General features: G+C 38.6%; 1 protein-coding gene across 1 annotated transcript; it reads left to right on the top strand.

The window, feature by feature from the left end:
* The first annotated feature begins 4,688 nt into the window (after positions 1 to 4,688).
* On the top strand, positions 4,689 to 23,274 carry CNIH1 (cornichon family member 1). Its single transcript, XM_027111281.1, has 5 exons — positions 4,689 to 4,868; positions 9,987 to 10,055; positions 14,207 to 14,319; positions 15,403 to 15,546; positions 19,046 to 23,274. The coding sequence occupies exons 1-5, from the start codon at positions 4,788 to 4,790 to the stop codon at positions 19,071 to 19,073; spliced, it is 435 nt and encodes a 144-aa protein (XP_026967082.1). The 5' UTR covers positions 4,689 to 4,787; the 3' UTR covers positions 19,074 to 23,274.
* Positions 23,275 to 23,584: the final 310 nt, after the last annotated feature.

The following is a 23,584-nucleotide window of genomic DNA, read 5'->3' as shown; positions in this document are numbered from 1 at the left end:
ATTTAAGAAAATTGAAATCGTATCAAGTGTCTTTTCCGACCACAACGTTATGAGTTTAGATATTGATTACAGGAAAGAATCTGTAAAAAATACAAATACATGGAGGTTAAACAATACACTACTAAATATCCAAGAGATCACTGAAGAAACCAAAGAGGAAATCAAAAAATACCTAGAAACAAATGACAATGGAGACACGATGACCTAAAACCTATGGAATGCAGCAACAGCAGTTCTAAGAGGGGAATTTATAGCAATACAAGCCTACCTCAAGAAACAAGAAACATCTCAAATAAACAACTGAACCTTACACCTAAAGCAACTAGAGAAAGAAGAACAAAAATCCCCCAAAGTTAGCAGAAGGAAAGAAATCATAAAGATCATGTCAGAAATAAATGAAAAAGAAATGAAGGAAACAATAGCAAAGATCAATAAAACTAAAAGCTGGTTCTTTCAGAAGATAAACAAAATTGATAAACCATTAGCCAGACTCATCAGGAAAACAAGGGAGAAGACTCAAATCAATAGAATTAGAAATTAAAAAGGAGAAGTAACAACGGACACTGCAGAAATACAAAGGATCATGAGAGATTACTACAAACAACTATATGCCAATAAAATGGATAACCTGGAAGAAATGGACAAATTCTTAGAAAAACACAACTTTCCGAGGCTGAACCAGGAAGAAATAGAAAATAAAAAGAGATCAATCACAAGCACTGAAATTGAAACTGTGATTAAAACTCTTCCAACAAACAAAAGCCCAGGACCAGATGGCTTCACAGGCAAATTCTATGAAACATTTAGAGAAGAGCTAACACCTATCCTTCTCAAACTCTTCCAAAATATAGCAGAGGGAGGAACACTCCCAAACTCATTCTACGAGGCCACAATCACCCTGATACCAAAACCAGACAAAGATGTCACAAAGAAAGAAAACTACCAGTTTCACTGTATCACTGACGAACATAGATGCAAAAATCCTCAACAAAATACTAGCAAACAGAATCCAACAGCACATTAAAAGGATCATACACCATGATCAAGTGGAGTTTATCCCAGGAATGCAAGGATTCCTCAATATACACAAATCAATCAATGCGATACACCACATTAACAAACTGAAGGAGAAAAACCATATGATCATCTCAGTAGATGCAGAGAAAGCTTTTGACAAAATTCAACACCCATTTATGATAAAAACCCTGCAGAAAGTAGGCATAGAGGGAACTTACCTCAACATAATAAAGGCCATATATGACAAACCCACAGCCAACATCATTCTCAATGGTGAAAATGGAAACCATTTCCACTAAGATCAGGAACAAGACAAGGTTGTCCACTCTCACCACTATTATTAAACATAGTTTTGGAAGCTTTAGACACAGCAATCAGAGAAGAAAAAGAAATAAAAGGAATCCAAACTGGAAAAGAAGAAGTAAAGCTGTCACTGTTTGCAGATGACATGATACTATACATAGAGAATCCTAAAGATGCTACCAGAAAATTATTAGAGATCATCAATGAATTTTGTAAAGTAGCAGGATAAAAAATTAATGCACAGAAATCTCTTGCATTCCTATACACTAACAATGAAAAATCTGAAACAGAAATTAAGGAAACACTCCCATTTACCACTGCAACCAAAAGAATAAAGTACCTAGGAATAAACCTACCTAAGGAGACAAAAGACCTGTATGCAGAAAACTTTAAGACACTGATGAAAGAAATTAAAGATGATATGAACAGATGGAGAGATATATCATGTTCTTGGATTGGAAGAATCAATATTGTGAAAATGACTCTACTACCCAAAGCAATCTACAGATTCAATGCAATCCGTATCAAACTACCAATGGCATTTTTCACAGAACTAGAACAAAAATTTTCACAATTTGTATGGAAACACAAAAGACCCTGAATAGCCAAAGCAATCTTGAGAAAGGAAAATGGACTGGAGGAATCAGGCTCCCTGACTTCAGACAATACTGCAAAGCTATAGTAATCAAGACAGTATGATACTAGCCCAAAAACAGAAATATAGATCAATGGAACAGGATAGAAAGCCCAGAGATAAACCCATGCACATATGGTCACTTTATCTTTGATAAAGAAGGCAAATATACAATGGAGAAAAGACAGCCTCTTCAATAAGTGGTGCTGGGAAAACTGGACAGCTACATGTAACAGAATGAAATTAGAACACTCCCTAACTCCATACACAAAAATAAGCTCAAAATGGATTAAAGACAAAATTTAAGGCCAGACACTATCAAACTCTTAGAGGAAAACATAGGCAGAACACTCTATGACATAAATCACAGCAAGATCCTTTTTGACCCACCTCCTAGAGAAATGGAAATAAGAACAAAAATAAACAAATGGGACCTAATGAAACTTAAAAGCTTTTGCCTAGCAAAGGGAACCATAAACAAGACGAAAAGGCAACTCTCAGAATGGGAGAAAATGTTTGCAAATGAAGCAACTGACAAAGGATTAATCTCCAAAATATACAAGCAGCTCATGCAGCTCAATATCAAAAAACCAAACAACCCAATCCAAAAATGGGCAGAAGACCTAAATAGACATTTCTCCAAAAAAGATATACAGACTGCCAACAAACACATGAAAGGATGCTGAACATCACTAATCATTAGAGAAATGCAAATCAAAACTACAGTGAGGTATCACCTCACACCAGTCAGAATGGCCATCATCAAAAAATCTACAAACAATAAATGCTGGAGAGGGTGTGGAGAAAAGGGAACTTTCTTGCACTGCTGGTGGGAATGTAAATTGATACAGCCACTATGGAGAACAGTATGGAGGTTCCTTAAGAAACTAAAAATAGAACTACCATACGACCAGCAATCCCACTACTGGGCATATACCCTGAGAAAACCATAATTCAAAAAGAGTCATGTACCACAATGTTCATTGAAGCTCTGTTTACAATAGCCAGGACATGGAAGCAACCTAAGTGTCCATCGACAGATGAATGGATCAATAAGATGTGGCACATATATACAATGAACTATTACTCAGCCATAAAAAGAAATGAAATTGAGTTATTTGTAGTGAGGTGGATGGACATAGAGTCTGTCTTACAGAGTGAAGTAAGTCAGAAAGAGAAAAACAAATACCGTATGCTAACATATATATGGAATCTAAGAAAAAAAAAAAGTTTCTGAAGAACCTAGAGTCAGGACAGGAATAACGACACTGATGTAGAGTATGGATTTTAGGACACCCGGAGGGGGAAGGGGAAGCTGGGACCAAGTGAGAGAGTGGCATGCACATATGTACACTACCAAATGTAAAACAGATAGCTAGTGGGAAGCAGCAGCATAGCACAGGGAGATCAGCTTGGTGCTTTGTGTCCACCTAGAGGGGTGGGATAGGGAGGGTCGGAGGGAGATACAAGAGGGAGGAGATATGGGGATATATGTATATGTATAGCTGATACAGTTTGTTATACAGCAGAAACTAACACCCCATTGTAAAGCAATTATACTCCAATAAAGATGTTAAAAAAACAAATAAAAACCACCTAAGAATAAAAGAAAAGAAACAAACAAAAAAACCCTCCAGAAACAAGACAGCAAAAAAGAATAGAAGGGCAAGTACTCATGGATATTTAGTTTTGTGAAATTTTTGTTTGTTATATATGTATTTCTTTGTCTCTGTATCCAGATGTCCATGTCTCTATAATTCCAAGTGTGTATGATGTTCTGCTGTGTTGCAATGAAAAAGTCTAATTGTGTGTGGTGGGCAAAAGAGATTGAAAAACATGGGCTTATGGGATATGAAGTCTGGGCTCCTTAACCAGGCATATAAGGCCCTCTATGATGTAAACCCTTGATGACCCCTAACTCTCAGCACTGTCTTGTCCACTAATTTAGAACTGTTTAGGTGGTTTCACCTAAGACACCGAAATTTTTTTCTTTCTTTCATCTCTGTGCCTTTGCTCACGTTGAACCTTCTGACTGGACGGCTGATCCTACCTGGCTGATCTTTGCCTGGACAACTTCTACTCATGTAAGCCTCAGTTTAAAAAACATCTATTCCAGGGCTTCCCTGGTGGCGCAGTGGTTGAGAGTCTGCCTGCCGATGCAGGGGACACGGGTTCGTGCCCTGGTCCGGGAAGATCCCACATGCCGCGGAGCGGCTGGGCCCCTGAGCCATGGCCGTTGAGCCTGTGCGTCTGGAGCCTGTGCTCCGCAACGGGAGAAGCCACAGCAGTGAGAGGCCCGCGTATCGCAAAAAAACAAAAACAAAAACAAAACATCTATTCCAGGAATCCTTCCCTGAACGCCCCAGGGTGGGCTCGGCGCCCTGCTCTGACCTGTCATAACATGCTGCAGACTTCCGTTAACAGGGTAATAATGCTGTAATGATTTATTTACGTATTCATTTCCAGCACTATACTAACTTCTTTCCGTGCTAGTACTATTTTACTCACCTTTGTATCTCAAAGGAGAAGCACAAAAACCTGGAACATACTGGCACTCAGTCAATGAATATTTGTTCAAAGAATAAAGGAGCGAAGTAGGCAAGATAAATTAATCCTCTATGCAGACAATACAATTGCATGGCGGACTCCGGCCACCGGAGGGCGCCTTGCACCCGGGCTGGTGCGCAGGCGTGCTGGGAGGGCTGGCGCCCCCGCGGCGGCAGCGGCGGCGGTGTGGGTTGTGGTCGCGGGAAGTGAATGGTTTTACCCAGAGGGCTCTGCGCCGCCTTTCTCCGCTGGCGCCGGCGCTGCTCCCTGCTCCTCCTCCCCGGCCATGGCGTTCACGTTCGCGGCCTTCTGCTACATGCTGGCCCTGCTGCTCTCCGCCGCACTCATCTTCTTCGCCATTTGGCATGTGAGTAGCCGGGGCCTGGGATAGAAGGGCGAGGTGGCGGCGCAGCCTCTTTTCGCCCCGGGCCCGTGGTCTGGGCGGCCACGGCCCTCGGAGGTCCGCACGCCCGGGAATGGGTCCAGGCCGGGGCGGTGCCGGCCGCGCGGCCAGGGCCCTGCGCGCCCTCGGTCCGCGAACCGGGGGCTGCAGGTCCAGGAGGAGCCGAGGCGTCCGGCGGCTGGCTGGCTGCGCCCGCTGTGTCCCGGCGCAGGCCGCGCGCGCTGCTACTCCTCCCTCGCCGGGTGGGGCGGCCGCGGTCCTAGCGGGCCCTGCGGGACAGCGCTTCGCTGGCCGGCGCCGCATCCCCGCGTTCCCTCGTCCCTCGGGAGGATGTCAAGGCGCAGAGGGGCGTGCTACGTGCTGAGCCGGAGTGAAGTTTGCCGAAATATTATTTAATGCAGATTGCCTTTGTTTTCTGGTGTCCACAGGAGTGTGGCCCAAATGAGGTAGTTATAACCTACTTGAGATAAATTTCCAGCTGTACTTTTCAGGCACTTGTTGGGTGCTCTTCAGGTAGAATCATCGCCCCGCCCCCCGCCCCCGGCATTGTCTCCTGGTGAACTTTGATGCCGGTTGAATTGATTACTTTGTTGACCGTTATCTCCGAACTTTCCCCCTAAATCATACTTTGACCGACAGGTTTCTCGAGAGACTTCCTAGCCACCTCTGTGTTCGGAGTAGCTTGATTTAGTAGAGGTGGTTTTAATTCGATTTTGAAAATGCTCAGAAACCTTACGCTTCTCTAGGATAATTTTTTTTTTTTCTCTTTTACTCACATCATGTTGCAGGACAGAAGCACATCCTTACTGGCCCCTGTAAGGAACAAGTTAAGTTCCCTGTGAAATACAAGAGATTTTAAAGGATTCCTGTTTCTCTAACACAAAATTAGAAGCAGCCTTTTGGACATCAGCATTCATTAAAAATTTATCTTATTTTTGCTCTGCCCTCCATATTCTAGTACCTTCTGGAATATTGGTCTTAGTTTGAATGATTGGGTATGTTCACTCTTATGTAAATTTTCAGTAAGATTTCATCATGCCCATAGCAGGGATTTGTTGTGGAACATACAGAGGCAGAGTGATTTACGTGGTAGCAGTGTCTTGTGGGGAAAAAAAAAAAAACTCAAATCCATTCCCTTTTGCTAAGGAGTGTAATTACATTTATAATTATTTGAAACCCAACTGCTTGTGTAGTGGGGGAATGCTTATGTAGGCTGCTCCCTCAGAATGCTTTGTCGGTAGGAACCCATAACTTGAAGAGCATTTTGGGCTCTTTGGTGGAATAAAGACAATAAGTAAAGATAATTTGGGATGCAAACTAGCTCTGCCTTAGTAAGCCTCTGATGAAACTGAAATGTGTGGTTCCCTGCCATTTGTAGATGAGGATTTAATCACTTCCTGCTTGATGGGCACTCTGTTTTCTGAGTTGATGAGGATTCTTAGAAGAGAGCTGTGAATGGCTTACATTTTGAACTAGATTGTGTTTTGCTAAGAAAACCTGAACTGCACTTTAAAGAAAAAAATGGGTAATTTAAATCAATATGTATTTGGGTAATTTAAATGAATATGTGTTTGGGTGAAGTAGATGATTTTAAGTCCTGTTACAGAATTAAAAATTTGTTTGTACTCCACAGATTAGTGGAGAGCTTATACCCTTAGGGATTTCTAGTAGTTCAGAGGATTGTGCATCCTTTGGGGAAAAAAAAGAAAATTCTAAATAAAGATATAGTTTTAATTTTTCTGTTAACTATGTAACCTTCAGTTTCTTTTTTTTAACTTTTCTTTTTTTATTTTTAATTTTTTAAAAATAATTTATTTTTGGCTGCATTGGGTCTTCATTGCTGCACGCAGGCTTTCTCTAGTTGCAGCGAGCGGGGGCTACTCTCCGTTGTGGTGCGCAGGCTTCTCATTACGGTGGCTTCTCTTGTTGCAGAGCATGGGTTCTAGGCACGGGGGCTCAGTAGTCATGGAGCACAGGCTTAGTTGCTCTGCAACATCTGGGATATTCCCAGACCAGGGCTTGAACCTGTGTCTCCTGCATTAGGCAGGTGGATTCTTAACCACTGCCCCACCAGGGAGGTCCCCAGTTTATTTTCTTAGGTCATTTTAAGTATCTGTCAGAAGACGCATCTGGAAATTTCAAGTATAAATTCAGAAAATCCAGTTTATGTTAATTGTTGTACGGAGAATTTTTTTATGCTGATGGTTACGTCTGTCAGTTTAGTCCTAAATCATGTGATTGATGCTTTTTGGAGAATAGAGTTGGGAGCATCGGTTTGTTTGAAAGCTCAAAATGCAGAAGTCATTCCGCAAAGATGTGCATCGAATTTGAAGGTATCCTGAATTGTGTAGTTTGCTATCTTTAGGGATTTTTGTTTGTTTGTTTGTTTTGTTTTTGCACTTTTTTGGAAAACTTTGTGAATGCCCTTGTCCAGACCCACAGTCACAGAAGATTTGAAAACCACTAGTTTAAGAATCTTTTCAGAAGAGTTTTGACAACTCTAGCTTATAGCACTCAAACAGAAACCCATTCAGCAACATACGCATTAAAAGATCCTTTGAAATCACCTGAAGAAACCGTGCAGTGGGAAAAAAGTTAAAGCACAAGTTTCGTACTCTGCTAGTAAATTGGATCTTGTTATAGGGAAGTAATTGTATTTGCGATCACAGTCCTTGTCTTAAATGTTATTACTAAAATGCATTGGGAATATATCACAGTTAATGTCAGGTAATTAACTGATTATATCCATAAATAATCAGAAATTAGTATCTTCTATTTGTACATTTATATTTTTAACATTTATATGTGTTAGGGGTCATTAGCAAAGGAAAATGCCTTTTGGCGAGTTCTGTACTTTTTTTTTAAGCATAGGACTAGTTTTTCCTTTTTCCCCCCTTTCATTCAGTAAATATTTGTTTTTAATATTTATTTGGCTGCATCAGGTCTTAGTTGCGGCAGGCGGGATCTTGGTTTCGGCTTGCGGGGTCTTTCGTTGAAGCGTGCGGGCTCAGTAGTTGTGGCACATGGGCTCCAGAGCATGCAGGCTCAGTAGTTGAAGCCCGGGGCACATGGGATCTTAGTTCTCTGACCAGGGATCGAACCTGTATCCCCTGCATTGGAAGGCGGATTCTTAACCACTGGACCACCGGGGTAGTCCCATTCAGTAAGTATTGATTGAACACTTATATAGGTGCCAGGCACTATTTTAAGCCCTGCGACATAGCAGTGAACACAGGAAAAATCTTTGCTCTCATGGAGCTTACATTTTAATGTTTAATTATTTTCCTTCTATTTCTACTTTCATTAAAATTTTTATTAGGCCAGGTTGGTAATTTTATAAAATTCTAGAAATTAAAAAACTCATCTTTTTATGAAGCTAACAATTTTAACAGGGTAAGCCAGTATATTAAAAGCTAGAAATATATGACTTCAGTGATTACTGGTAATATTGAGTAGCACTGTCTCACATATAAAAATACTAGTCCTAGACCACCAGAGCAAGGGCAGATTAAATTCTTTGTCCCCTGGGCGACTGGTGGCAGCAACTAAAATAGCTCCCCCATAAATTTGGGGCGTTTGGCTTCTTACTTTGACACAAAGTGGTGTGTCACCCCTATTTGATTTTTAGTGCATTTTGACTTTGAAGTTCTGTGTTCAGTGACCTTAAATGTTAAAGCCACATTTCTTCTCAGAGTGTGGACAGAAACATTCTTGATTCTTGTTTTTTTTAATGGTATGATATAAAATTTTTATTTATTTACTTATATTAAAGTATAGTTGATTTACTCTTGCCATGCCTTTTATTTGTTTATTATTTATTGGCCACGCCACACGGCATGTGGGATCTTAGTTCTCCGACCAGGGATGGAACTGTGTCCCCTGCGGTGGAAGCATGGAGTCTTAACCCCTGGACCGCCAGGAAAGTCCTTGCAATGCATTTTAAGTGGATGAGATCTTTCTTCCCTTATCATATTTATAACTGTTTCACTCATCACACCATGAGAAGCTGGCCTTACCTGGGCTTTACCCTTCTTCAGTCTTTAGTTTGGTGATCAAATGAAAGGACCTGCATGTGGTAGGAATATACAGAGGACATGAAAGGAGGTCAGATTGATCATTTTTGCGGTGCCCTTAAACAGGCCTGCTCTTGCCTATGTGGTGCCTTAAGGTGAATTAGAATAAGATGCCTCTTGAGGCAGAGGATTAGAAAAGTCCTCCCTCCTGAATAGCCCCTGGTGCAGAGCCCATGCCAGGGTGCTTGGCAGCAGAAGCGTGCGTGGCATTGTGCCCTCACCTGGCCTTTTGTTCTGTGCAGAAACTGCAGTACTGTATGCGGTGGTCCTGGCTGTGAAGTTTAATATTCTCTTAGTGTTCCTCTATTCTGAGGCTATTTCTTGAATTTCCAAATCGAAGCAGGACCATTAAATGTATGTGTTTAGGTACAAATGGGAACAAATTGAAGCATACAAGTCCATTGCTAGTGTCCCGCTGAACACTGTGACAAAGGGAGGGACATGCACAGATGATTAAAAACACTTCACCCTGAGGGGCACACAGTCTAGTGGGGGGACACAAACCTGAACTTAAATCCTCTCCTCCAGTATGAGAAATGCCAGGCTGATAGCGTTATAAAGCCTTGTTCTATGTGGAGATTAGACAGGCGTGCAATTATTTCTGCCCAAGGGAGTTAGGGAGACCTACAGGGAGGAGTTGACATAGGAAGAATGTTTGTTTAGGATAAAGAGGAGCTTCTGTAAATAGTTATGGCTGGGGGAAAGACTATTTCAAGCAGAGAAGATAACTTTAGTGGAGGCAGTGAAAAAATTGAAAACTGAAGGTATTTATCACAGTGATATCAGATCATTTTAATGATAACAATATACAAGTGTTTTCGGTTCTTTGAATGTGATTCTAGTTATTTATTAATTACCATATATTGAGCTTACTGTAAACTGGTACATATAAAGTTGCTACACCTGTGCTTTTGTCCTATTAACTTTATTCAGTTATTGTTTGATGGGGCAGGTTTATTGCTGCTTTTTATTAAAGTGAGAGATCCTAACTATCTTATTTTTATTTTAGATTATAGCATTTGATGAGCTGAAGACTGATTACAAGAATCCTATAGACCAGTGTAATACCCTGAATCCTGTAAGTTATAATATAGGCTATTTCTCTAGATTTTTAAACTGTTTTTGCTTTTAACTTGATATAATTTGAAAATGGCCAATATTCTCAGTAGCATGATAAATTTGTACTTTTTGAAGTAGGCAGAATTTTAAAAAATATTCTTTTTCCTGTCCTGCTTGACTATTCTATTATTAATCTGCTGGTGATCTTGTCAGCTGTCATACTAACATTCTTCCAATCTGCTTTTTACATTGTCGGCCAAAGACAGTTGAAAAGGTCAAAAAGATTAAAAGAGTCAAAATTGCATTAAAGGTGTGTACTTCTTTTTAGTTTAATGTTTTAATGCTACATTCATTTCATGGGGAGGGTTAGGGCATTTGTATTTGTAAACTGTTCTGTTCAGTGTGCTTGTTCATATGCCTGTTGAGGTTTATGATTTCATGAAATTTCATATTTTATGCAAATGTTTGCTTGCTGGCCCAGTCAAGTAGGGAAAGCTGTTAAATGCTCATGCATTTAAAAAAATGTTATAGCCATAGGCACTTCGATATTAAATTATTAGGTGCAGTGTTTGAAAGTTGGTTAACATGAAATGACTTTAATAGGTGAGATTATTCTTTTGTGGTAACTTACTCTGAGGTAATCTGTAGGTGGAGTCTTTAGTACCATATCTATTTTTATCTTTGGTTTTGTCTATTCTGGAATTTATTTATTCTTTCAGCAGCTGTTTATTTAGAGCCTTTTAGGTGGATAGCTCTGTTCTTAGGCTCTGGAATTTTGCAGTAAGGCTTACCTTTGGATTCATGCTGTCAGAATTTTGTGGATAACAATTTGTATACAAATGTCTACATAGTTATTTCTAGTATATATCCACTCTAAGTTTCTAAAGCAGACCTGTCTAACACTAAGTTCTGAGCTCTTCTGGATTTAGTTATAATGTGGCCCCATCGTGCTTAGGGGTTTTATATATATATTTGACTTCATTTAGTTTACAGGAAGATTCTCCTTTAGGCTGTAGGTTTGATTTTTGCCTAACTGGTCAGAAACTGAAAGGTTTTTTGTAAGAAAGCAGTGAGTATGTCTTCAGGAAATAGAATGTAATAATTCATCTTTAAACATTAATGAAGATGAAAACATGTATAGACTTTAGCTATGTAAAATTGTAAAGCCCTAGCATGCTAGAGGGATTTTATTTAGAAAGGGTCTATAAAGTTGGTTTGCTACTTTTATCATTGTTTCCTAGATAAATAGCCATGATGGAATAGATTCCTGGTTTGTCTTTAAAGAACTGCTACAGTAAGACTTGATGTAGGTACAATTAAAAGTATTAACTTGCTGTTTCTCTACTCTTATGAAGCAAAATGTGAGCTGAATCGGCTTTTTCACTGGGAAGTAATAATGTTCATTGTAAAACATCTTAACTTACTGTTTAAACTAATTGTTACCAAGAAATTAAGAAACTGAAATTTCTCCTTTTGATGGCTATGTATTAATAGTATTCTATCTTCTTTGGCTTTTCATTACTTCAAATAACCAAATGATGATGAAGATGATAATAGCTGAAATCAGATGAGGGCTTTCCTGGGTGCCAGGCTCTGTGCTAAGCATCTTTACCTGGGTTTTTTCATTCAGTTTTCATGACAATCCTAGGAGGTGAGTATATTATACTCATGAATAGGAGAGTAAACTGAGGCTTAGTGAGGTTCAGGCACTTTGCCCAGGGTCACACAGCTAACATAGAGTCAGAATTCAAACCCAGACAGCCTGATTTTTTTAGGTTTAGATTCTTGTATTTTCCTAATTTACCATAAACTTAAGAGGGACTAATTTCATTTTAAAATATAGAGTGTGATTTTTGGCTTTTTTTTAATGGAAAGAAATTCTCACTTTGTGCTTGGGACATCCTAATGCTGCAGTGGGTTGGAAGGAACTTTCTATACCAGCACAAGTTGTGTTTTGGATAGGGTGCCGATAATTGGCTTAATAGCAGTGCATCTGACAGTTTTCCCTATTGAAAATTTGTTTTGACAATTCTGCCAAAGTATGGGGGAAGACAAATACCATTATATTTAAAAATGTGAACCTTAACTACAGAATATTATGATTTGCATGTTTAAGTACTATCATTTCAGCCATATTTGCATGTGGTGTTTATGGATACTAGTTTTTGTGTAAATGTGGGTTCCTAAATGGAATCATTTTGTGCCACTAATGGGGAAATTTCGTCATTAAAGAATGATTGAAGAGGACTGGTCTTCATGAGAGATGCATAGTAAAAGTATCTGGACTGTTTTGAGGAGAAGGGAGGGAGTGTGGCATTTGTTTCATATTAAAACTGGTAGAGGGCTTCCCTGGTGGCGCAGTGGTTGGGAGTCCGCCTGCCGATGCAGGGGACGCGGGTTCGTGCCCCGGTCCGGGAAGATCCCATATGCCGTGGAGCGACTGGGCCCGTGCGTCCGGAGCCTGTGCTCTGCAACGGGAGAGGCCACGGCAGTGAGGGGCCCCCGTACCGCAAAAACAAAACGAAACAAGACAAAACAAAAGACTGGTAGAGTTGCAGATTATCTTTATTATCACTCTTATTAAAGAATATTGTTTAAGAGCAGTAGGGATCATGCTTTCAAAATCATTTTCTCCCCATACCCTAGTCTGGAAAACTTGGATGATGATTTGTATTGTTAGATCACTTGGTTTTAGAGGGCCAAAATAGGCTCATTATATTTTAAAGAAAACTCTTGTAATTTAAACTAGTATTATAAACAGCAGCTTTAGTGGAACTCCTAATAAAATGTAGTATATATTTTTCTTGGTTTGTCCTGCTTGTAGTCTTTGTGTTCCAAAGATTTTCCTATGGATATTTTCTTGCAGATGTTTAACTTTGATCTTAATTAAATGCTGACTTAATGGGCCATGTTATTTACATGTTTATATGTATGTGCAGAGTTTATCTTGTTATTATATTACTTAAATTTGTAGAAAATATCTGGTTAGTGGTATAGATTAATTGGTTTTACTGGAATTTTATTTAAAATAGTATTAATTAAAAACTTTGCTTTACAGCTTTGAATGGGAAAAGTAATTTGGGAGTACTAGAAAATGGACTTGAATAAGTAATATATTATTTCTACAGCTATAGTTTCCCCTCAGGAAAGATCTGATGGGACAGTGCAGCACATTTGAGAAACTGGCTTTGCAGCTGTGACTTGTAGGAAGCTCTTTGGCTGAAACTTGAAATGAAAGGTTTTGGTATTTATGTTTAACAGAGTCATTAGGCTGAAATCTGTAGGATGAGAAAGATAATTTAAAGTAAAGCATGAACTCTTGGTCATTTTATAAAAAGCATTTTGCTTGAACTAATTTTTCCTCACTTAATACTACCTGCTATCAAAAGATGCATTTTGAGTTCTGAGCTCCTACTGGTCTGCTGTGTTTGTAGCCCTTCATTGGAGAAAGCAGGCTGAAAGAAATAGGAAGCCCTTGTAGGAATGGGAGCTCAGGAACCGGGAGAATTCCAATTTCATGGTTCAGATCTTAGTCTTTTCCCTCCTACATTGCAGAAAGCACATCGTTTGCATCTGTGCGTATTAATGTTCTTTCCCCCCGACTGTGCTGAGATTATTGGCTGTTGGCTTTCCATTGAAAAATTACTTTTGTGGTAATGTGATGTGGTTTGCTAAATATTGTATATGTAACATCCCTGGTTTCTGTTTAAAGGCTTAAAAACACTAATGTGTAAACTTCTAAAGGGGAGTTTTGTTTTTGTGGATTTTTTTATATCATGTTGCATGTGATCAGATATTTCATTTTTGTATTTTCATCATTCTTGAATGGTGGAAAGAAAAAATATTCTGAGTGATTAGCAAATAACTGTGTTTGAACAATCTGGGTGGTAACTTTGTATAATTTAACCTGTGGCTCTAAAAGTTTGGGTTTTAAATTTTAAGTTATATCTTATTCTTTTAGTGCAAGCTATATCCTCTGGTCAGTTGGCATATAATCCTGCTTTTGTTCAAAAGCTTAATATGGAAATAAAACTCAGTAGCATCTTTCATTTCTGATTCTAGGAAAACAGTGATTTTTCATTATTGAAACTTAGTTGCCACCTGCTTTCCAAATTAGCAGTTGATTTAATGCCAAGGCATTTTGATAACTGGCTTGTGTTTTTCTTCCAGCTTGTCCTTCCAGAGTACCTCATCCATGCTTTCTTCTGTGTCATGTTTCTTTGTGCAGCAGAGTGGCTTACACTGGGTCTCAATATGCCCCTCTTGGCATATCATATTTGGAGGTAATATTTAGATACACTTCTAATACTTTTCCTAATTAAATTTTAATTATACTATGGTTGATATGGTTATCTTACATGCTAGTCACCTAAACGAAATTAGTTAGCATTTATTTTTAAAACCACATGGATGCACAAATAACTGTGTTAATACCTCTTATGGAGCTTATGTTATTATTCTTTAAAGGGTTTTTTTTAAAAGTGAGGTATAACTTACATACGATAATGTGTGCACGTCTAAAGTGTACAGCTCAGTGGATTTTTACATATGGATACACTTGTGAAACTACCACCCAGATCAAGATATACAGCACTTCCAGCCCCCAGAAGAGTCCCTTGTGTCCCATTCCAATCAGTTAGCCCTGTACTTTCATAGGAGAACCAGTGATCTCTTGCAGCTTAGATTAGTTTTGTCCATCTTTGAACTTCATATAAATCAGATTGTACAGTGTGTGTCTAACTTCTTTCTCCACGTTTACTTTATGACTTTAAATTTGGTTATTTATAAAAGATTCATATTTCATAACTTCTAAATGTTATATCTCATTTATATAGCATTAGAGTGTTTTGTTTTAGATAGGCATGTCAAAATCTCATTGCCCTTGATTTTAGGAAATACATATGGAAGAAGTATTTAGGAGTAAAGTGGTTTCACATCTGTAACTGGCTCTGAAATGGCTCAGAAAAAAATGTATGTGTATTTAGAGAGAGAACAGAAAAGAGAAGGACAAAGCTGTGTGGTAAATGTGAACATTTGGAATATCTTGGTGAAGTGTTCTTCATGTTAAAATAAAAAGTCGAAAGAAAAAATTGTATTTCCTTTTTACAGTTATTCTTAATCTTCTTGGATTTCTGAAAGTGTAGAGGAGACCAGATATGACTTGTTTAACCACCTTGTTCTCTGTAGGGGCTCCAGTTTTAAAATTAAGATGATAAAAGGAAAGAACTCCACCTAGAACTAAAAGTATGCTTCCCAATGTGGACCACCTCTCATTGTAACAAATACTATTTGAGAAGAAGAATGCTCCTTTCCATCCTGAAGGTTAGCTTCCATTCTGAGTGGCTAATCAACTGTGTTTATTACAGGTATATGAGTAGACCAGTGATGAGTGGACCAGGACTCTATGACCCTACAACCATCATGAATGCAGATATTCTAGCATATTGTCAGAAAGAAGGATGGTGCAAATTAGCTTTTTATCTTCTAGCATTTTTTTACTACCTATATGGGTAAGTTTAAAAAACAAAACGAAAATATGATTTCACTTTGCTGCCGGAAACATTTGCAGGCATTATGGTCTGAACACCTTAAAATCCACTTGAAGAATAACTCATGTCTTGAACGGTGGTACTGAAAACGGCACAGTGCACACCAGCAAATTCACACACATTGAATAAACTGGTACTTGTCAAGGCAGCCAACTGATGTGCAGTCAGAGGCAGAATGTTGGGTCAGGGATGCTGCTTCCAAAGTCTCAGACAGTCAGTGAAGGACAGTCCTCATTCTCCATGGCAGAGCAAGAGGATATGGCTGTGTGTGTTTGCAAAAAAGTTTCTGCTTGGCTTCAGTGTCTGTCTCAAGATTATGTTTAATTTTTTCTTTATCATTTTCATAAACTGTATGCTCTACCCTTTGTTTTCTGGTTTGCATGATCCGAATGGGATGGAGGAAAGAAAAGTTCTATCATATAGGATGCTGCAGTTATTTATTTTTAAAATTATTTATTTATTTTTTGGCTGCATCGGGTCTTAGTTGTGGCACACAGGATCTTCGTTATGGCACGTGGGCTTCTCTCTAGCTGTGGTGCGTGGGCTCCAAAGTGCAAGGGCTCTGTAGTTTGTGGCAAGCGGGCTCTCTATTTGAGGCACGCAGGCTTAGTTGTGGCGCGCGGGCTTAGTTGCCCCAAGGCATGTGGGATCTTAGTTCCCCCACCAGGGATTGAACCCGCATCCCCTGCATTGGAAGGCAGATTCTTAACCACTGGACCACCAGGGAAGTCCCGATGCTACAGTTATTGATTTTCCTCCCTTTATACAGTGATGGACTCATATTGTCATTCCTCTAGGTCAGGGTTTCTTGACCTTGGCACTGTGATATTTTGGGCAGGATAAATCTTTGTTGTGAGGAGCTGTCCTGGGCATTGTAGGATGTTTAGCAGCATCCCTGGCCTCTGCCCACTAGATGCCAGTAGCTTCCCCCTGTCCCAGTCATAATAACCAGAAATGTCTCTAGATGTTTGCCAGATGCCCTCTGTGGGGCAAAATCAGCCCTGGTTGAGAGGCACTGTTCTAGGTGTACTGTAGGTGGAGGAAAACAGCTGCTTATTAAAACTGGAAATGGACACGGGCGAGTGTGGAGTTATAATTTTTCTTTAAGCTTTATAAATACATTTTCCCATTTTTTATTGATAAATATTCAACTGGAGAGGAATTTCTACCTGATTGTCAAAATATGAATAAAATTAGTTTTATTAGATGAAATTTTGGCAGTAATTAAGTTTCTCTTCCCTCTCCTTTTTGTTACTTGAAAACTTGCTTATTTCTTGTTTACATCATACTAGTTTCCGTTATGGAAAAGGGTGAAGTGCTAGACTTAAATTTATGGAAAATGTATTTTTATGATTTTAGATGTTATATTTGTGAAAATGAGTGTCCGTTAGTACACCTAGAGACGTTCATACCTGAAACAAAGATAGTGAAAAAGTTCTGAAAAGTGAAATTCCATGTGTCCTTTTAATTTCTGTTAATTTTCAGTTTTTAGTTTCTATAATAAGTGTCTGGAACAGTGCTGGCATATAGTAGGCACTTAAAACATATTTGTTGAAAGAAGGAAAATAAATGAATGCTTGAATAAATGATAAAATTGGAGATGTAGAGTTGTGGGAAAATGTTCACCAGGAGATGGTGGCACTACATCATTCATTTGTTTTAAATTGTCTGTCAACACACATGCATACACACACGAATCCAGGCGGGAGGCCCAGCCAACACAGTGCCTTGATTGAGGAGAAAGAGAAGGGCAGACACCCAGTCTGGGGGTCATATCAGCCACGAGCCCCCATAAGAGCAGCAAACTAAGTCTCAGACCTATCGATGGAGTAGGGTATCACCCCCACCTGAAAGGCCTTTCTGAGAAGAGCCAGGGACAGCCAGCTGTCGGCAGGAGGAGAATGGAAACAATCACCCAGATTGCGAGAGCCCACAAGTCCACTCTGTCTCCGTCATCTGTCCTCAGGCCGAGCACCAAGACCATTGACCCATTGGGCCCCCTCCCAGGCTGTCTGTGAACCTCTGTGAGCCCAGCCCTTACGATGAAGCCCATTGTCTGTCTTTAAAAAGCAATAGTAGGGACTTCCCTGGCAGTCCAGTGGTTAAGCCTGCGCTTCCACTGCAGGGAGCACAGGTTTGATCCCTGGTCGAGGAACTAAGATCCCACATGCCAGGTAACGGGGCCAGAAAAAAAAAGCAATAGTAATGGATAAACATCATATTTAATCTGTGGTCCATCCAGACAATGGAATATTATTCAGAGATTAAAAGAAATGATCTATCAAGTCATGAAAATACATGGAAGAAACTTAAATGCATGTTGCTAAGTGAAAGAAGCCAGTCTGAAAAGGCTACAGATTGTCTGATTCCAAATATATGATATTCTGGAAAAGGCAACACTATGGAGACAGTAAAAATATCAGTGGTCACCAGGGGTTAGCAGGGAGAGAGGGATGAATAGACAGAGCACAGATAATTTTTAGGGCAGTGAAACTATTCTGTATGATACTGTAAGGGTGGGTACGTTTGCCAAGCAAATATATGTTTGTCAAAACCTGTAGAATGTACAACAGCCAGTGAACCTTAATGTAAACACTGGACTCTAGTTAATAATGATGTATCAATATTGGTTCAGTTGTAACAAGCATACCACACTAATGTAAGATGCCAGTAATAAGGGAAACTGTGTCTGTATGTATGTCTGTGTGCTGGGATCGGGAGGTCCATGAGAGGTCTCTTTACTTGCAGCTCAATTTTTCTGTAAACCTAACACTGCTCTTTTAAAAAGTCTATTAATTAAATAATGATAACAAAAAATAAATAGTCTGTCAAGTTTGCTCACCTCCTTGCTTTGTATTTCCGTTTAGACACACATGCTTTTGAACCATGCCTCTCCCACCTTGCCCTTCATGTAGGATCAAATGGTTATTACTTTTTATTTTGCTTGTTGGTCCCCTTTTCCTTTTTAACCTTGCTCCTATTGCCTAGAGCCTTTCTCTAATGGGAAAGTTCCTTGATTGATCATTTCTGTCTGTAAAATGGGGATAATGGTACCTACCCTACCTCCTAGGACTTAACAGAAGGCCTGGCATGAAGTGAGCCCTTGGAGATGCTCACTCCTATTCTTAGACATAGCTGTGGAGCAGTGTGCTGTTTAGATTGCTTCTCTAAGCTCTGGTCCCTATTAAGCTTTCAGCTGTGCTGTTCTACTTGCTAAAATTGGAAAGGAAATAGGGGACAACTACAGCACATGCACTGAGCCAATCCTACCTTAGGCAAAAGTCCATAAATGCAGATTAAAATCATACTGTGAACTTGTCATTCATCGGTCTTTCCATTTTCTGTGATGGTGTGATATCACAAACTAGTTTGCTATATAAAGCAGACTCAACTTTTTGGTGCTCTTAGTTTTTATAATTAGGAATGTTTGAGTTAATAATAGCCTTTTTCTTCTTTTCAGCATGATCTATGTTTTGGTGAGCTCTTAGAACAACACTCAGAAGAACTGGTCCAGTTAAGTGCATGCAAAAACCCACCAAACGAAGGGATTCTATCCAGCAAGATCCTGTTTCCAAGAGTAGCCTATGGAATCTGATCAGTTACTTTAAAAAATGACTCCTTATTTTTTAAATGTTTCCACATTTTTTGCTTGTGGAAAGACTGTTTTCATATGTTATACTCGGATAAAGAATTTAAATGGAATTACGTATAAATTAATATAAAATGATACCTCTGGTGTTGACAGGTTTGAACTTGCACTCCTTAAGGAACAGCCATAATCCCTTGAATGACTGCATTAATTATTGACTATCCTTAGTCCATTGGAAACTTTTGTTTATAGAAGTTGTAGGGCTCATTTTGGTTTTATTGAAATGCCATTTAATTATAAATTAGCTGTAGATATCAGGTGCTTCTGATGAATTGAAAATATATATCTGACCTGTGGAAACTTCATGGGTTTCCTCATCTATCATGTAGGTGATTATATATGGATGCATTAAAAAAATGAGTGGGATTTTTTTCCCTTTGACTTGAAATATTATCCCTGTATATTGCATGAATGAGAGATTTCCCATATTTCCACCAGAGTAATATACTTGCTTTAATTCTTAAGCATAAGTGAACATGATACAAAAATATATGCTGACTTACTTGTGAAGAATGCATTTAAAGCTATTTTAAATGTGTTTTAATTTGTGAGACATTACTTATTAAGAAATTGGTTATTATACTTAGTGCTCTAATCTGGTGGTAAAGATATTCTTAAAAGAGTTTGCAAGTACTTTAGATTTTCAAAACTGAATGAGAGAGAACATTGTATAACCGTCCTGCTGTTCCTTTAGTGCAATACAATAAAACTCTGAAATGAAGACTTATTTTCAGTGCATTGTTTTAAAGATTACAAATAGCTATTCTTAAACTTGCTTATTCCAAATAAAGACATATCACTGTCAATTTTTTAAAAAGATAGTAGAGTATTACATTGTTTTTTTAATACCATGCTTGGATCTAAAAAGGAAGATTTTTAAATGGTTAAGAACATTACCTTCTTTTGTCACTTGACAAGATTCATAAACACTGATGGCACAGCATCATCATTTTTCTTACCAATTAAAAACAATTATTGTGAAACTTAAAATGTTTAAAATATTTTTTTCCTTTTTGAAACAGCATATTTTAAGGTAAAATGACTTATAAGTTTGGTTTTTTTGCTGCTGCTTGTAAGGCAGGTAAAATAATTATGGCTTGCATGTTTCCGTAAGCATTCTTGTGCTTTATTTGGGATGAGGAAGTTAAGGCAATTGAAAATAGTCTTAAGTGGTTCAAAGTTTCTTCAAGGATCAAAGAAAGAAAACCATAGGCAGAAATTCCACATTAATGATCAAGGGAGTTTATGGATGTGTTTGTGGAAGTCTTACTCTAAGTACCCCTTGAATTAGATGCTGTACTGTTTTATTCTCTACTAGTGAAAAAAAATGCCTCTCCACCTTTGGGAGAGTGGCTGTTACTGTTTTGAGATTGGGTAATGAGGGTGAATATGTTGAAGAAGAGGATGTAGAACCAGAAGAGTGAGGAGAGTCCAACCATTTCATAATGAGAGACGCTTTAAAGACCTTGTCTTTTGTAGTCTGGAGCACGCTTCGAGGGATCATCAGTTCATGTGGTAAATTGTTTACTGAGCCCTTACCAGGCACTGAAGACTCATGATCTGAGTATAAGCAATAATTCAGTTTCTAATCCACCCAGTTGTACCAGCTTGCACTCATTTTTCTTTCTTGTTCACGAGAACTTTTGATCATGAGAGACTTGGCCAAGTCTTCTGTACTTCACATAGGTTTCCTGGGGCAGTTAATTTTGTATTCCTGTCAAAGCATTTTCATGAGCCCTTGCTGTCTCTCAGCAAACACCACTTTCCTTTATAAATGAACATACCTTTAATAATGTATTCCACAATACTCTCCAGGATTAATGCAAGGTTTACTGGTTGTAATTTGTGGAAGCCACCTTTTCATGCTTCAAAAATTAGATATGTAGTCCTTAGCTGATTCCTCAAAGATGACTGACAATTGAGGTTCACCCATCTCAGTGGTAGATTGTTAGTTCCTAGGCATGTGATTTGGTACCTGGATGCTCTCATAATATCTACTCATCTTTACCTTTTCCAGTGTTTTATGAAATTAAGTCACTTACCAAGAGAAAGCAGAAATATAATATTTGCATTTGACAGTATCCCACTTGTTCTTTCCCTTGCTCTGAGTTTGCTTTGTTCCCCCCATTAATCTGGTTTGGGTGGCCCTAGCCATATTTCTATTTTTCCTGCATGCCCAGCTGAAACGTAGTTAGCCTGGCTTTGTAATCCTTTCCAGCTTTAGTCAGACTGCACCCTGTGTAGCCACAGCTGTTTATTTAGGAATTCTTTTTTCCCTTGTTACAATTACTTTTGCTATTGTGTGATTTATCTTTAAGAGCGTTCCACCTCTCTGAAACCATTAGTGTAACACACTGTGGTTTTTATCTGTATCAGCAACTCCTTGCTGTTGGTACAGATTCTCCTGCATTAAAAATCTTACGTAACAAATGTAGTCTGTTTAGCAGTTATTCTACTTGGTAACAATACTATATCATGCCAACATGTCCTATTAGTGTTAAGGAGGTATGGGGTAGAAACTTAACTTGAATGTCTGAATCTGAATTTTATTAATAATGTTTGACGATTTTCACAGTATTTAACTGATAGTACCCACTCCCTATCCCAGGATAGAGGAGAGTTGGGTCACAGGCTGTACATAAACTGCTAATTTGTTTGAAGTTTGAATTACTTTTCATGGGAAGGGGGTAGTGATAGGAAATGACCAGATGATCCACTTTTGAGACATACCAGGTATTACTGAAGCATTTGAGAAGCCTCATGGATTACACCATGAATTGCGAGACCTACCAGTCAAGTTTAGATACCCAGGTAATGGTCTTACACAAAGCAGCAGAGTGCATGGCAGTTTGTAGTATGTGTCTTTTAAAGCCTGTTCAGTATTTTCCAGCTTGAGGACCACTTATGTTAATAGCTCTCATCTTCTCTGCAGATCAACAACATATTTTGAAAATATTTCAGATAATTGCATAGAAAGGAAATGAGATATAGATACACTTTGAAACTAGCAAATTATTTTCCTTGATATAACACTTCTCTTTTCCTCCAATTATATATATTTATGAACAGTGTTCATGGAATATTATTGCCATAGTACTAAGAATGACTTCTGTGGATTTCTTCTTACACCCTGGAGGAGGGGGGGCTTTCATTTCAGGTATGGCTATAGCATAGCAGCATCAAGCCCATTAAAATAATCTATTTAAAAGTTTTCATCTAAGTTACTTATTTAAAATGTGCATCTCTCAATAATCAGTTGTACAGTATAATTGGAAATCAGAAGTTCTGACAGCCGAAATATTTTAAAACAACACTCTTTTCAAAGGGGAAAGATAGTAATGTTGAATAATTTAAGCTCTTTTGTTCAAACCAGTCATTGATCTGGTCAGACCAGCAGCTAACGAGTCTCTGGCACTAGTGTTATAGCTTAGCAGATGGTTCTGAACTAATACTCTGGGGCGATGCTAAGTGAGAAAATGGGGTTCTGTTTCTGGATATGTTGAATAGCTTTCTTAGAACAATTTTACTTTGATTAAAATTAATGGTTTTAAAGCTAAATGTCTAAGAGGAGTAAACAACTCTGCTGCTTGTTCTGCTTGTTTTTGGAAAATAGTATTAACCACCTAAGGTGATCTGGGGGATTGGAGTGAAGGTTTTACCCTACTTTAGTTTCATTGATGCACATTGTGGAAGATGTAGAGAACATCTTGACGTGGAAAAGAATGAATAAGTCAATGTTCATTGTACAGTGCTTTCCTAAATTTCTTTGGTTATCATGTTCTTATATTCTGGAGAAGAAAAATGTCTTAAATAATAAATTGATGACTAGGTAGATCTTAAAACTACTAAGGGAAACACAGAATATAGTTAGCCATCTGTGCTCATGGTTTGTTAGATTTAAAATCTAAGTTAACCTTAATGGTGCTGTCCACCATCCAAAGACCTGTACGCCATGTACAGCCCTTATGTCGTCCTGCCTTCTTAGAGCTTGCTTGCTTGATTTTGCTTTTGTATATTTAATAAAAACTGTCTCAAATGTTTCCTTGTGTAGTTTGTGGATAACAGTTGAGTTTGTGTTGATTCTATTTCAGCAACTAACTGGCTTGTGTATGACCAGGATTCTAGCTGGTCTCTCTGTCTCCCCTCCCCCATTGTTTTGAGGGCTGTCCTGCAGATTAACCAGAGAAAATGCTTTTCCAAGAATGTTGGAATTACATGTTATTAAACTTAATTGGATAATTATATTTGAGTAGTGACATCCCATGTTTCTTTGTTATGGAATAATTGATGTTTTTCCTTATACCTAGTATTAAAATAGTTTAGTCAAGCATTTTAAATGCGGAACGCTTA

Source organism: Aethalodelphis obliquidens, unplaced genomic scaffold, assembly GCF_003676395.1.
Source record: "Aethalodelphis obliquidens isolate GAN/ISIS:26980383/991018 unplaced genomic scaffold, ASM367639v1 scaffold10, whole genome shotgun sequence".
NCBI lineage: Eukaryota > Metazoa > Chordata > Mammalia > Artiodactyla > Delphinidae > Aethalodelphis > Aethalodelphis obliquidens.
The sequence above is the reverse complement of the archived record's forward strand: the minus strand, read 5'-3'. Positions and strand labels throughout refer to the sequence as shown.

Bases quoted from the DNA above. Each gene is read 5' to 3' on its own strand.
- CNIH1 (XM_027111281.1), top strand. From the start codon at position 4,788: ATGGCGTTCACGTTCGCGGCCTTCTGCTACATGCTGGCCCTGCTGCTC. The intron at 10,056-14,206 runs GTAAGTTATAAT...TTTTTCTTCCAG, and splicing joins AGTGTAATACCCTGAATCCT to CTTGTCCTTCCAGAGTACCT. The intron at 15,547-19,045 runs GTAAGTTTAAAA...TCTTCTTTTCAG, and splicing joins TTTTTTTACTACCTATATGG to CATGATCTATGTTTTGGTGA.